At 41.5% G+C, this 14,938-nt stretch overlaps 1 protein-coding gene across 1 annotated transcript; it reads left to right on the top strand.

Annotated features, from left to right (window-relative positions):
* The first annotated feature begins 8,345 nt into the window (after window positions 1-8,345).
* On the top strand, window positions 8,346-12,026 carry LOC117547766. Its single transcript, XM_034218579.1, has 2 exons — window positions 8,346-9,573; window positions 9,751-12,026. The coding sequence occupies exons 1-2, from the start codon at window positions 8,591-8,593 to the stop codon at window positions 10,025-10,027; spliced, it is 1,260 nt and encodes a 419-aa protein (XP_034074470.1). The 5' UTR covers window positions 8,346-8,590; the 3' UTR covers window positions 10,028-12,026.
* Window positions 12,027-14,938: the final 2,912 nt, after the last annotated feature.

Here is a 14,938-nt window from a genome sequence, read left to right as displayed (position 1 = left end):
GATTTTATTGAGTGGTTACCAAAACTCTCCCTTTGAACTGTAGATAAATACTGTAACAACTTAAAACACTACCCAATTCTCACATGAATAAAAACTCTAAAAGAATCATTTGTAAACATGATGAAAAGATTGAAGAAGTGTAGTGAATATTTCCATCATGTCTCCCCCTTTATCCCACAGTACCTTCAGTGTGTGTTAGGATTATTTTCTCCTTTTACTTTAATAGTTTCTTCTCTACTGCTATTTTTAATTTACCAATTGATTGATTAATGGGTAATACAACTTTTTATCTTTACTTATTTATCTTTTGTTCATGATAACAATGGTATAACAACCACACGTTTTACCCATAGCTAGTTTCTATGTCAAGATTATTATGTGTGACATAATAATCAGATGTCTTGTTTGCTAAACAAGAATATTAAACTTCAATCTTTTCAGTATTCCAGACCATCATTTAAACAAGCAGCCTCTTATCTACACACTAAGCATTAAAGTTTCTACACCACCCCCTGGGAAACTCTTGCACAATTATGTTGTAAAATCATTGCATCATTCCTTCAGAGTCTGAACAATCTGAGACAAGCATGTCTCAAGATCTTGTTATAATGAGCACAGTCAGTGATGCAGCTGTAGTCAGTGGCAGGGTCCCCAAAAAGCTAGGACCGGCCCTGGTCAGTGGGCTTCAAGGAAACTCTCCCTGGCATTGGAATGAGGGAAGGAATCACTTGGCAGACACACGTTGTCCTCTGTACAGCAGAAATCCCCCCAAAACCGCAGGACCTCTTCACACCACTGTTGCCTTGACAACGAGGCACAAGCAAAATGTCAACCTCCTCAGAGATGCGTTCTTTGCACACTTCTTCTGTTTGCAGTGAGCAACTCTTCACCAACACACTGATTCAGAGAACCCAAAAGGTGAGGCAGGAATATCCAATGCTGCTGTAATCACAGCCATTCAGCTACTGAGAAAAACTCAATTTAAATCTCTCTCCCAACGGGTTACAAAATAAAACGGCTGAGGTCAGGAATGCTGAAACATGTGAATGTTAAAACAAACTAATGATAGTAGTCTGCCTATTCTTTATTACTTCAGTTCTAAGTTAATAGGCAAAACAAAGACACCCTCCTTAACCACTATAGATTCATCTTTAATCTTCTTAAATTTGAAACCCAAAAGGTATTAATTCTCCACCGTGATCCATTTCTACATCAAAGTCCATAAAAACTGATGATTTATTTCAAAAACATGAAGGATGACAGTTCTCATAAAACACTATTCTCTTTACTCCAGTACTAAGTCGGATGAGCAAAACAAGGAAACTCTCCCTAACCACTATAGATTAATCATTTATCTACTTGGTTATTCTATTCATTTTCAAATTGTTTATCTAAGTTGTGTTACAAGCATGGCGAGGTTGTAACAGAATACACAAATAACTGTATTCAATCCGCGCCGTATTTGAAAACTGTAATGAATTCAAATCAATGTTTAACGACGTAATATAAGTTACATATATTGTTAAGCTAATTACTGTTTTATTGTGAAGGCATCTCTGGTGAACAGCAGCCTGTGGCTTTTATTTTGAAAGGCCGTTCCGGAAATATACTCCACGGAAAGTTACGATAACAAACGTTCTAATGCATTAAATAAAGTCATGAAAGAGACAAGGAGGGGAAAAGACGTGTGGAAGTAAGCAATTAACTGAAAATGCCACCAATCCTCTGTTTTAACGTGATGGCGGACATTGAAAACCGAAGCGGGCATAAGCACCCCTGTCATACATACACATTAATAGATTCCTTCTGACTGACAAGAGTTCAAAAACCCTTCTGTTTATCACTTACTACTTTTTGTTTTATTCATAACCTAAAAATACAATTGTGGTGAATAGCATGCGTTTTCCTACTTTAAACAACCATCAAATGAGAGTCACTATTGTATGATAAATACTACTCCCAAATAACATTTATAATATATATTTCTTACAGTGAGTTCGTTATTTCATGTCTAACAAATTCTCCTTTGTCTATGTCTAATCTAGGTGGAATCCACTATTATATTTAATTTTTATAGACATTAATCTTTCTAGGTACGTCATATACTCAGTGAACCACTCTTTACTTTCCCTTAACGTTACTGTATGTAATATAATTTTTTCCTTGAAATATAATTAAGTAGAGTCCTTAGTTAATGAGAAATACCATGAAATTCACAATGTAATGCAATGGTACCAATCAGTTCTCAAAACCTCTCATAAAACCACAAAGTGACGTAACTGTATCCTACAAAAACTATGCTAAAAACAACAAATTATAGTTTCTTATTTATTTCAATATATCTACTACATCAAATCACACATTGATCTATTCATTTTCAATGTATTCACTCCAACTTCAGATCACTCGATCTTTCACTCCTTCCATGATTGACTTCGTATCTATTATCTGACTAGGTTGATATGTGTTCACTTGTATTTATTAATATACTGGACAATTCTTGTCGTTACTCTTAATGTCCTTATTCTATTTATTTGAATGCCCTGTCCTTAATTCAGACGTGCACACAGTCTGAATCCAAAATTCAAAGTTTCCAGCGTGAAACAACACAGAATATTGTTACACACCCTGTTCGCCACCAGAGGGCAGCAGCTGACCACAAATGAGCTTCCTCTGTCTGATGAAGCTCTCAGCTCTGCAAACTTTGTCTCCTGTCGACACTAAATGATACTTCTGCTCTTTCCTCTCAATTATTACACAGATTCGACGTAAACAATCACAAAGTTTATTACAGAATTTCCCCAGCGAGTCAGCCGTGCAGGACTAGACTACCTCACGGAGACCTCGCGGGTTCACTTTACTTTCTTTAGTGAGTTAAGGTACGGGAATGCACTACCCGACTCTTACAAACACTTATAACTCTCTTAGTGCCTTAGGTACAGGACTGCTCTACCTGACTCTACAAACACTTATTATAACTCTCTTTGTGCCTTAGGTACAGGACTGCTCTACCTGACTCTACAAACACTTATTATAACTATCTTTGTGCCTTAGGTACAGGACTGCTCTACCTGACTCTACAAACACTTATTATAACTATCTTTGTGCCTTAGGTACATGACTGCTCTACCTGACTCTACAAACACTTATTATAACTCTCTTTTTTACCGTGACTAAGAACACTGAGAACGCCGCTGACCACTCTAAAATGTTGTAGAAAGCTAAATCACAGATTTTGGTAATCAACAGGTATCTGTTTTACCTTTGTATCATGTAGGACGCCCTGGTGTAGTTGTCAGTGGTGTCCAGGTGTCCTCCCCTGGACTGAATTCCGTCCGCTGGCTGTCGGTGGTCCTTCTAGAGACCAGCACTCATCACGTCTGAGGTCACCAGTTTGTAGGAGCAAACACAGTAGTGGTGGTGTTAGAGTTTATTGAAGGATAAATGTGTTTTCATAATGTGTTTTCATAATGTGTTATCATAAATATGTTACAAAGAGACTCTAGTCAGAAAAGAGGAACAGAGAATAGTCTGTTCCGTGGACCATACACACACACACACACACACCCACATGACTGCGAGTCACAAGACTCCCATTGACAAATAAGGCGTTGGTCATAACCACTTCCTCATGCATGATATGTAACTGTATTGTTGAAATAAAAAGACTGCACTGAGAGAAGACGAGTAGAGTTGGTTAAGGAGTGGACATTGCATGTCACTCGCCGATTCTCCTTGCAGCAAGTAAACTTGAAACTCGAGTACTGTTATCTCTGTTCACTGGATTTTGGTTATTGAACCGAGCTGGGGTTTTACCCTTACAAAGTAATATAGATACCTCACATTAATTGGTCCTTCGGAGCCGGATTCCAACACATCGTGACGGGAAGGAGGAAGGAAAAGACACGCCGCAGTCTGTCGACAGCCGGGATCATCAGCCGACCCCGAGAAAGACCCGGGACGCAGAATTCGTGGCCGGGCCGGTGCTTATATGTCCAACCTCCCTCATCCTAGGCACGATTGACGGAATCCAACCGGACCAGTGACCACAGATAACGGGTAAGATAAAACGTTGATATACACGGTTACTCCGCCATTAAGGAGGTTGATAAAACGTTGATATACACGGTTACTCCGCCATTAAGGAGGTTGATAAAACGTTGATAGAGAAAGGCTACTCCGCCTAGAAGGAGGATCAACGTGCCTTTGGGTACACTTATGAGTGATTGAGTGAAAGCGGTGTGTAAAAGTGTCACCAGTGGAATCAGCGCACAGAGTGGAAACCTAACGGTGATAACACAAACTCTGTGGTCTGTTGAAGTACACGTAGTGGTGAATTAGGAATTAGGTTCCGACCGGCACGTTGTCCAGTAGGAACACCAAGCTAGAATCATGGGGTCCAATGGGAGTAAGCCTGCCGCTACAGGGGACATGAGATATATGGACATATATGGCAGCACCAGTTATTGTAGCAAATGGTATAAACTGTACGGCTTCCAAGGAAAGCTGGAGAAAACAGCAGTAAGAGAATTAAGCGACAAATTGAGAGCAGCAACAGCTGGAACAACACAAGGCAAGAAAAGAAAGAAGTTAGAAGCTCAACTGCGGGTTGCAGCTTTATGGGCTGAACAAGCCCATAAAAGGACAGGTGGAGCAGAAGAAGGTATGATAGCAGCGGCTGTTTCAGTGAAAGCAGACGAGGAGACAGGGCGTTCAGGGTCAGTTGACGCTGTACGCCGCGAGAAAGAGAGAGCGATAGTGGAAGAACACAAAGCGCAGGAACAAAGAATAAAAAGGAAGCAAGAGAAAGAGAGAAAAGACAGGGAAAGAGAGACACAAAAACGCATCGACAAAGAAATGGCAGATGCATTAAGCCCACTGCACACCAGAAAAAATAAGGGAGAAACCAAGTTATATCCTGTTGAAGAATTAAGAGAAGCAGAAAAATCCTTCGACGGAACAGCATGTCAGGGTGACGCTTATCCATTAGTACAAGTGGCCAACCCGCACTATGGAGTTGGCGATGACCAAGAAAGAATGTTAAGAGTGTTCCGCCCATGGACAATGGATGAGTGTAAAAAGGCTTGTGAGGGACTGACTCCATACAAACAGGACCCGGCGCAGTTTGTCCTTGACCATACTGCATTAATAGCGTCATATGGTTTAAATGGACATGAAGTTTTAAGAACCCTTATGACAATCTTTGGCCACGAATGGGCCAGGGTAAAGGGAGATTTCACCGGGTCCTGGCCCAATGGAAACCCCCTGGAACCAGGTCAGCAGGACCTCATCAATGCACTCGCTCCCGTAAATATCTCAATCGAGAGGGTTTTTGCACTGAGACGAGACTTTACTAAAGTCTCAGGGTGTAGACAGGGAGAAAAAGAGTCAGTACAAGATTTCAGAATCAGAATGGAAGATTGTTTCCGTATCCATAGCGGAATTCCACCCAACAATGCTGTTGACTCCCCATATGTGCAGCAGCTGAAACAAAGCCTGATGAATGGGTTCCACCCAGGTATTGCTGACTTTATCCGCAAGCATAATGTTAACCATAGGACATGCGACTTACAAGAGTGCCTAAATTATGCAGAATATGCAGCAACCAGATCAAAGAAAAAAGACATAAGAAAGCGTCAGCATCAGCTTTCTTCATAGGAGAAGATGGGGAAGAAAATCAGATTTTCTTTGTGGGACCAGGACAGGGGAGAGGCGGGTTTAACAGAGCACGAGGGAATGGTAGAGGAACAGGCAGAGGCAGAGGAGGAGGCAGAAACGCAGAAGGCAAATTCCTCTGCTACAGGTGCGGAAAGGAGGGGCACATGGTGAGAGACTGTGAGGAACAGAGACCACAGAACAAAGAAGGGGGACAAAAGGGACAGTACAAAGACGAAAGACATGGCCCCCCCCCTTCACATAACCTACATAGTTATGACAACTGACTAGACGTAGAAAAGGAAGAAGAGGACGTCCACACACATCACATTGACCTTTCTGAAGTATTACTGAATCTGTCAGACAACAGTATTAAACCTACCAGGACAATCGAAATCAATGGGGAAAAATTTGAATTCTTATGTGACAGCGGTGCAGACTCATCAGTAGTGAACAAAGAGGTCCAAAGAATGTGGCCACCAACTGGCACTATGTTTGTAAAATCAGCAAATGGACACATAAATCAGAGGTCGATTTCAAAGCCACTTTTTATGGAAGATAGAAGGTCAGGCCTCCAGGCATCCCTCAAATTTGTGTTCATCTCAAACTGCCCTGTCAATTTGCTAGGGAGAGACGGCATGGAAATGTTAAAAATCAGTGTAGTACCAGTCAAAGGGGGAATGCGAGCAGTAGGGCCCGGAGAAAAGGTGGAAGACCAGGTCTTCCTTCAAAAATCCATAAACACCCCCAACTACTACTGGTCACTAGACATGCCACAACCTGACGTGACAAACACAAGTGAACACCTGTTAACACTATTCACCCCACAACATGGCCAATAAGTAATGAAACCTGACGCATTGCACGTTACACTAAAGTACAAGAACACCCCTGGCCCAGACAAAGACTATGATGTGCTCGTGCATCGACTGACACCACAGAGGGTAGTGTTCCACTCGATGTATGCAAACCAACACGGGGATGTTGCAATTGACGCTAGGGTCCCATCAACCACTGCCTTGATAATGGAACCAGGTTCCACGCCACACATATCAGTAGCTAGGGGCCCAGAGACTTCATGGAGAGACTTAGGTTTATTAGTGGCTAGAGGTAACAGGATAACAAAATGGACAGATGACAAAAACGGTTGGCAAACTGGAGGCGGGTTAAAGCGCAAAACTCTAGGGTTTACCTTAGTGATGACACCACGCGCCCACCTAGACGACCCTGAACAACAATGATGTATGCTAAGTGAAGAGGCCTTAGAGGTCCTGAAAACGGTGCCGCCATGCGTATGGTCACAAGGAAAATGTGATGTAGGTCGCATGGTGAACGCAAAACCTGTACACGTTAGACCAAAAACTAACTACAGACCTAACATAAGACAATACCCCTTAAAAGAGGATGCAAAAGTTGGCATCAAACCTGTAATTGAAGAAATGCTAAAAGCAGGGATCCTGCGTGAGTGCCCTGATGCATCATGCAATACCCCCATCTTCCCAGTAAAAAAGGCTGATGGGCAGTCATGGAGAATGATTCAAGACTTAAGAGCAGTAAATTACGCTGTACAAAGCACAGCCCCAACAGTACCAGATCCACACACGTTAATGAACGGCCTTAAGCCAAATATGGCATGGTTCTCAGTGATAGACTTGAGCAATGCCTTTTTCTCCATTCCTGTAGAAAAAGACTCACAAGGATGGTTCGGGTTCACACATGAAGGAACAAAGTACACATACACCAGATTACCTCAGGGGTATGTGGATAGCCCAACAATCTTTTCACAAGAAATAGCAAATTGTTTGGCTACATTACAGATACCTGACACATCGCAGATTTTGGTATATGTAGATGATATTCTTGTTGCGTCACCCACACAGGAAGAAAGCACAAAAGTCACACTACAAGTACTGACACATTTGGCCAAAACAGGAAACAAGGTTTCAAGACAGAAACTTCAGTTTGTGAAAGAGGAAGTGATCTTTTTAGGCCACAATTTAAACCGAGAAGGGAGACGCATACACTCAGAGAGGAAACAGACGGTGTTAAACGCACCAAAACCAACAACAAAAAAACAAATGATGCAATTCCTTGGGCTGACTAACTATTGCAGAGCATGGGTTCCAGACTACGCAGGAATGACTCAGCCCCTACTAGATTGCATATACTCAGACAATGACATGAAAATGTCCGGCAAGATAGAATGGACACAAGAGGCAGAAGCTGCATTTGAAAGGACTAAACAGTGTCTCGTAGGGTCATCAGTGTTAGCATTACCAGACTATGAAAAACCATTTGTACAAACAGTTGACTGCAAAAAAGGGTTTATGACATCAGTATTGGCCCAAAAACACGGCACAAAACTAAGGCCTGTCGCTTACTACTCTAAAAGGTTAGACCCAGTAGCACAAGCATTACCAGTATGCGTACAAGCAGTATGTGCGGCAGCAATGGCGGTACATTGTACAGCAGAAATAGTTTTGTTCCACCCACTCACACTGATGGTTCCACACGCAGTCACCATGTTGTTACATGACACCAAAATGGCTTTCTTATCACCTGCACGTTATTTGGCACTGACAGCTACACTAATGTCAAACCACACATTGTGATAAAAAGATGTAATATCTTAAATTCAGCCACATGAATACCTACAGCAGAAGATGGAGAACCACACTGTTGTAAAGAAGAGACTGACAGAACATGCAAACCAAGACCAGATTTGAAAGACATACAACTACTTAGTGGCGAAACATGGTTTGTGGATGGGTCCTGTTCTAAATCTATAACAGGCCAAAATCAAACAGGGTTTGCAGTTGTATCACACACACAGGTCATAAAAGCAGGCCAACTCCCCCACACATATTCTGCACAAGCAGCGGAATTAGTAGCTCTTACAGAAGCATGCAAAGCGGGGGTTGGAAAAGATGTGACTATGTGGACAGACAGCCAGTATGCGCACTCAACAGTACATATATTTGCAGCCCAATGGGCCCGCAGGGGCATGAAAACGTCAACAGGAAAACCAGTCACCCATGCACAGCTGCTGACTGATCTTTTAAAAGCGGTGTTGTTGCCGAAAAGCATTGCTATATGCAAATGTGCTGCGCACACCAGTGGGAAGGATGCAGTAACACTTGGCAATGCACACGCGGATAAGGTAGCGAAGCTAGCAGCTATGGGCGAATATCGGTTTCATATCCTCTTGCAGAAGGGGGAAAGTGTTTCACAACCGATACCTCTTGTGATATTAAGGGATATGCAGAACAGCGCACCCGACAGAGAAAAGAAGAAATGGTTGACAGATGGTGCAACCACAGACCCTGAGGGAACATTCAGAATAAACAACAAGATAGTACTCCCTGTTAGTCTCTACAAAACAGCAGCTCATTTGAGTCATGGGCCGTGCCATGTCTCAACAGGAGGGATGGTGACAATAATAAATGAACACTTCCATACATACAACTACATTAGATTTTCTAAAAACTTTTGTAGAGCCTGTGTAGTATGTTGCAGACACAATGCTCAAGGCAATGAGCGACCACAGAGAGGAAAGTTCCCTCCACCAACATACCCGTTTCAACACATGCATATGGACTTCATCGAACTAACACCATGCCAAGGGTACAAATACTGTTTGGTAATGATATGTCCGTTTTCAAAGTGGGTTGAAATATTCCCAGCAAAACATGCAGACGCTATTACCGTAGAAAAAGCCATATGCAAGACAATAATACCAAACAGAGGTATTCCAGAGAAACTGTACAGTGATAATGGTTCCCATTTTGTAAATCAGGTTATTACCAAACTGTCCGAACATATGGGGATAACATTAAAAAACCATTGTGCAGATCATCCACAGAGTGCAGGCTTAGTGGAAAGAACAAACGGAACAGTAAAGTTAAGACTAAGGAAAACAATGGAAGAAACAGGAAGACCATGGGTGGAATGTGTGTCTCTAGTAGAAACATGCATGAGAATCACGCCCACGGCAAAAGGGTTGTCTCCCTTTGAGATCATAACAGGAAGGCAATTCAGACTACCAATCACAGACGAGGTGAGGGAGGAGGATGATGCTGAGGCAGAGACTACATTAGCTGAATGGATGAGCAGACTCTTCAGAAGCAATGAGATAGCTCGAACAAATAACTTGCCAGACATTTCTACTCCCTTACAGGATACTCGAGTGCAGACTGGTGACCAGGTCCTCGTGAAGGTGATTAAGAGGAAGCATTGGCACTGTCCACGGTGGGACGGTCCCTACACGGTACTGCTGACAACACCGACTGCACTAAAAATCGCCGAAAGAACTACGTGGATACATCAGAGCCACTGCAAAAAGATAATACCTCTCCAACTTAACGACGGATAAGTGGTGGAAGTCCGGCTACAAAGGGCGGTGTTTCATTAGGAAATACTGGTCTCAACCCCGGTGAAGAAAACAACAGAACCACTATCACAAATAGACTATGTTGGGAAAGGTGTTGTTTGTAGTGACCCTGCTGGGTCTGACGCTAATGACTATAATAAGACAATTGAGTGAGGAATCCTCGACAACAAAAAAAGGTCCATCGAGAGAAAAAATGGTCATTACTCAACGATGACCCATGGAACCACAACGACAAAACTGCACGCTCACCTAGGATGACAAATGCCTGGTATGCCTATGTCCATCAACTTGTTACAAAGACAGGGCGTTCAAATTGTTATGTTTGTTCCCACATGCCATGGTCAACTGGACAAGTAACTCTGTATGGTAAAATGATGAGTAAATCACAAGCTAAATGTTTTGCTACCATGGGAGGTGTAGGATACCAGCACTCAGGGATAAAAGTCAACGATGTGAATCCATATGCCTCAGGTTTAAGCAATGGCACTTGTAATAAGATATTTTGGGTGAACTTTAACATGACAGTGACAAAAGGTAGTCATGCCAAATAATGAAGCTATACACCCTATGTGTTACAGTCAGACAGAAGGTTCTGTACCAATGGGAAACACCACTGGTTGTAACCAGACACTTGTTAATGGTGAAGGGGCTCCAGTCTATTTGAGCAAACAATCTAATGGTACATGGTGGGTACAAGGAGGATGGTGGCTGTGTGGCAACAACGCTTATCCAGTTCTGCCAATAAATTGGACAGGCACATGCGCACCAATATTTGTTAGCGACCACACCTTCGTGATAGACATAGAACCACACCTTAACCACACCCGCAGGAGGAGAAATGCCATGCCTGCCTTCAAAGAACATGATTCAGTATGGGGAAAAGATGTCCCTGATGAATTCAAACACTGGTCCACCAGTGGAAAGGTAATATTGGCATTGACTCCTGCCTTAGGCGTAGCAAAGAACATGTTGAGACTCGAAACCCTTGATTACCGGTTCGGCATGTTTGTAAATAATTCCATCGTTGTAAACGAACAACAGAACCTCGAACTAGACTCACTCAGAACCATGGTGCTACAGCACCGCATGGCCCTTGATCTACTCACTGCCTCAGTAGGAGGTACGTGTATCCTTTTGAACACAATCTGTTGTACATATATCACCGACAATGTCCACTCCCAAAACATGACAGATGCAATGGCTAATCTCAAAGCCCTACAGACAGCTATGGGCCAAGACAGACATGCCTCTCTTGAGACCGGATGGTTCAATTGGCCACTCTCAGGGAGCTGGGTTCAAAAGCTCGTGATGGGATTTGTTGCAATCATATGTGTTCTCATCCTTGTGTGCTGTGCTATGGCTTGTATTATACCATGTGTTAAAGCTATGGTTGGTAAAATAGTTACCAACACTCTTGTCCAATATACGATGTTGCAACAGACAGATAACGGTGACTATATTGACACAGACCCCTCTCAGAAGGACGAATATACTCACCTAACCTCCAATGTGTAAGACTTAAAGCTAGGTTACTGTCTGTCATATGACGAATGGTTCGAAAATGTCAAAAACAAGTGAATTAATTCTGAAAGTAATAAAGACACTGTAACCAGCTAGTAATTATGAAAAACAGGAGGGAATGTTAGAGTTTATTGAAGGATAAATGTGTTTTCATAATGTGTTTTCATAATGTGTTATCATAAATATGTTACAAAGAGACTCTAGTCAGAAAAGAGGAACAGAGAATAGTCTGTTCCGTGGACCATACACACACACACACACACACACACACCCACATGACTGCGAGTCACAAGACTCCCATTGACAAATAAGGCGTTGGTCATAACCACTTCCTCATGCATGATATGTAACTGTATTGTTGAAATAAAAAGACTGCACTGAGAGAAGACGAGTAGAGTTGGTTAAGGAGTGGACATTGCATGTCACTCGCCGATTCTCCTTGCAGCAAGTAAACTTGAAACTCGAGTACTGTTATCTCTGTTCACTGGATTTTGGTTATTGAACCGAGCTGGGGTTTTACCCTTACAAAGTAATATAGATACCTCACAGTGGCTTAAAGCCCACCTCCGCTCTGCGCCGTCCGTTAGATGAGCCTGGTCAGATTTAATTAAATAAGTTCAAAACACCGGCATAAAAGTTATAACAATAATCTGATTTTAATGGTAAAAAACACAATACGAAATACAGAGTGCCCTGTAACAGAGCACTCCGGGCTCCCCGCTCTACTGCCGTGCGATACAGATATCGGGACCAGCCAGTCAGAAACAGGGGGCATTTTTAATGAATAAACAACAGTATATATAGACATATTTGGGGCGGAGGTGTGTCGGCTCTTCCGTCCCATTTGACTCCTAAGCAAATCAGAGAGTCCGTGGGGAGGAGTTGGGTCGGTTGCTCACTCCCCTAGGTGTTCTTACTGCTTGGATTCACTTTGGGTCGGGCCCAATACAGCGAATCAGAGTACTGGGAAAAAGTATTTTTCTTCTGAACAGAGCGTGAGAGCCTCGGAAGTAAACAAGGACAGAGTCACTTTTTATCTTGCACCTGAGTTCACTCCTTTCCTTTCCCAAGGAATATTTCACACAAACTCTATTCTTTCCCAGACAATCAAACATTGTACACAGATATATTGGTGCTTGAGATTATATTGGCCCCAGAAAGAACCTTGAAAAGAATATGTGTGTGTGCTGGTGGAAGGAGGTGTATGTGTGTGTAGCAGGGTATCTGGGTCATTGAGTGTAAGTGAGAAGGTTATATATATATAGGATTACTTTAAAACAGTCCCAAATAATACATGTTCACTTCAATACAGTTTAAAATAATACATGTTTACTTTAATACAGTTTAGAACAAACAAATTAACTTTGATCTTTACTATTTAAATGGGTAAACGTTTTTCGGGCTACTACGTTGGGATCGCGGAGAAATGCTCTCCGTGGCGTAGTCCCATTCTCACAGCGTTATAAACCTTTTTCTTACTCAATATCAAGCCACACTTATTGTTTTTACTTCGGCTGTGAGTGTTTGTGTGTGCTCAGCATGAGTTTCGCTTGTTCTCCTGTATCGCCGACACGGAAGCCTGTCTGCTCCTTGCAGCTGCGAGCAGCAACGAGCATCGCAAACGTCCCGACCAACCAGAGCACACTGGGCTCACAGGGAGGGGGCAGGAGCTCCAACAAGCCCTTTAGGACAGAGAGTGAATACCGGTGAATACACATACTATACAGAGATGCTGTATGAGAAACCAATGTGAGTTTCGCAATTAATTTTTAAAAAAAATTACCGCCGTTAACGCGATAATTTTGACAGCATTAATATATACGAAAACTAGATATAGGGTCATTTTCTGCACATGTCAATAGCAGTTTCAACTATCTTTTTTTGGAAATTAAAATACTATATATAAATATATACATAGGTACACATGTACTTGGCAAATGAATAATAATAATAATATGCATAATTTCATATAAACATTGAACACTTATTTTCAAGTGACTTTTTTTACATTCATATGTTCACGCTGTGGTTTGGAACTGCTTTTGAATGTTATTAGGCATTTTCCTATGGAAAATGTTGTGCATAATCAGTACTGTTTTAAGCTGTACTATCTCAACACATTTTAATAGATTGAGTTTTTTTAAATATGGGAGTTGTGTGTTCATATTTACCAACACCACAGACTATTCGTAATACTTTTTTTTGGGATGTTATTATTTTTTGTAGATTTGTTGAGTACGTGTTTCCCCATATTTCGGAGCAGTAGTAAAGGTAAGGGAGAAATAGACTGTTATAAAGAGTATTTTTTCTTCAAGAATGTTCTTAGTATGATACAAAATGCCTATTGTTTTTGACAGTTTCGTCCAGGGGTCGGCAACCCCTGGCACGCGTGCCAGCATAGGCACGCGTGCCATTTCTTTGTAATCATTATTTGTAATACTTTCTGCTGACACCAGGTGGGGCTGTGCCAGTCGCCACTGTGTGTTCGGTGAAGCATTATATGCTTACAAATCCAATGTAGGATATAAACACGACTAAACTGAATTGATAGCAAAGCTGTGGCTTACAGCCAATGAGTGACGTCTGAGGAAGATGAAAAATGTAAATTAAACATTGTTGAGAAAATGCTGCATCTCTTGCATTTATTGACATAGAGGAGCCTTATTGTTTGCCTTTTTAATATCATTTTTTGTAAATTTCAATTGCTTGGTTTTCGTGAAATTAGCCTGTTTTCCTATTAAAGTGTAACAGATTGATGCATCTCCACAGATCATCTTAAAGGCTTCGGAATCCCCCCATTGTAGTTAAAAAAAACGGTCAAAACTAGGGCCCCCAAACAGCATCTTGCATAGGGCCCCCAAAAAGCTAGAAACGGCCCTGTGTGTGAACATTCGGTTTTCAGAATAAAACAGTTTTAAATCAAAAAAGTGTATTTAATTTAAATTCCGCCATATAAACATTGATTTTATTTCTTACACATCACGCACTCTAAGCCTTAATGAGCTGCGCAATTCACACTAATGTTAAAATCTGAAGAATTTCACTTTACCAAGCTCCAAACTAAGTTAAATATCTAAAAAAAGTTAGAAGATATAAAGAATCTGAATTTCAATTACAAGTTCAATAGCTGCATGTCTTGTGACCGTTTTAAAGTTGGAATGAAGTCTCTAGCTGAAAGTATGTGGAAGAAGTAGCATCTGGCACAAGGTGTAGGTAAAAGAGGATTTGAAGGTTCCTCCCATTGAGTTACATGTTAGAAAAAGAGTTTAAAAAGCTGAATATTTCAAAAAGTATAACATATTTTCAAGAGGCTGAACATTTCACGTCATGTGCTGAAAAGGCTGAATATTTTGATATTTGAATGGTTTCTGT

This window comes from Gymnodraco acuticeps, unplaced genomic scaffold, assembly GCF_902827175.1.
Source record: "Gymnodraco acuticeps unplaced genomic scaffold, fGymAcu1.1, whole genome shotgun sequence".
Classification (NCBI taxonomy): domain Eukaryota; kingdom Metazoa; phylum Chordata; class Actinopteri; order Perciformes; family Bathydraconidae; genus Gymnodraco; species Gymnodraco acuticeps.
Note: the sequence above shows the minus strand (reverse complement) of the source record. Positions and strands in the feature narration are given on the sequence as shown.

Excerpts from the sequence above, each read along its gene's own strand:
- LOC117547766 (XM_034218579.1), top strand. The coding sequence starts at position 8,591 with ATGTGGACAGACAGCCAGTATGCGCACTCAACAGTACATATATTTGCA. Across the intron at positions 9,574-9,750 it reads AAGTTAAGACTAAGGAAAAC|AGCTGAATGGATGAGCAGAC; the intron begins AATGGAAGAAAC and ends AGAGACTACATT.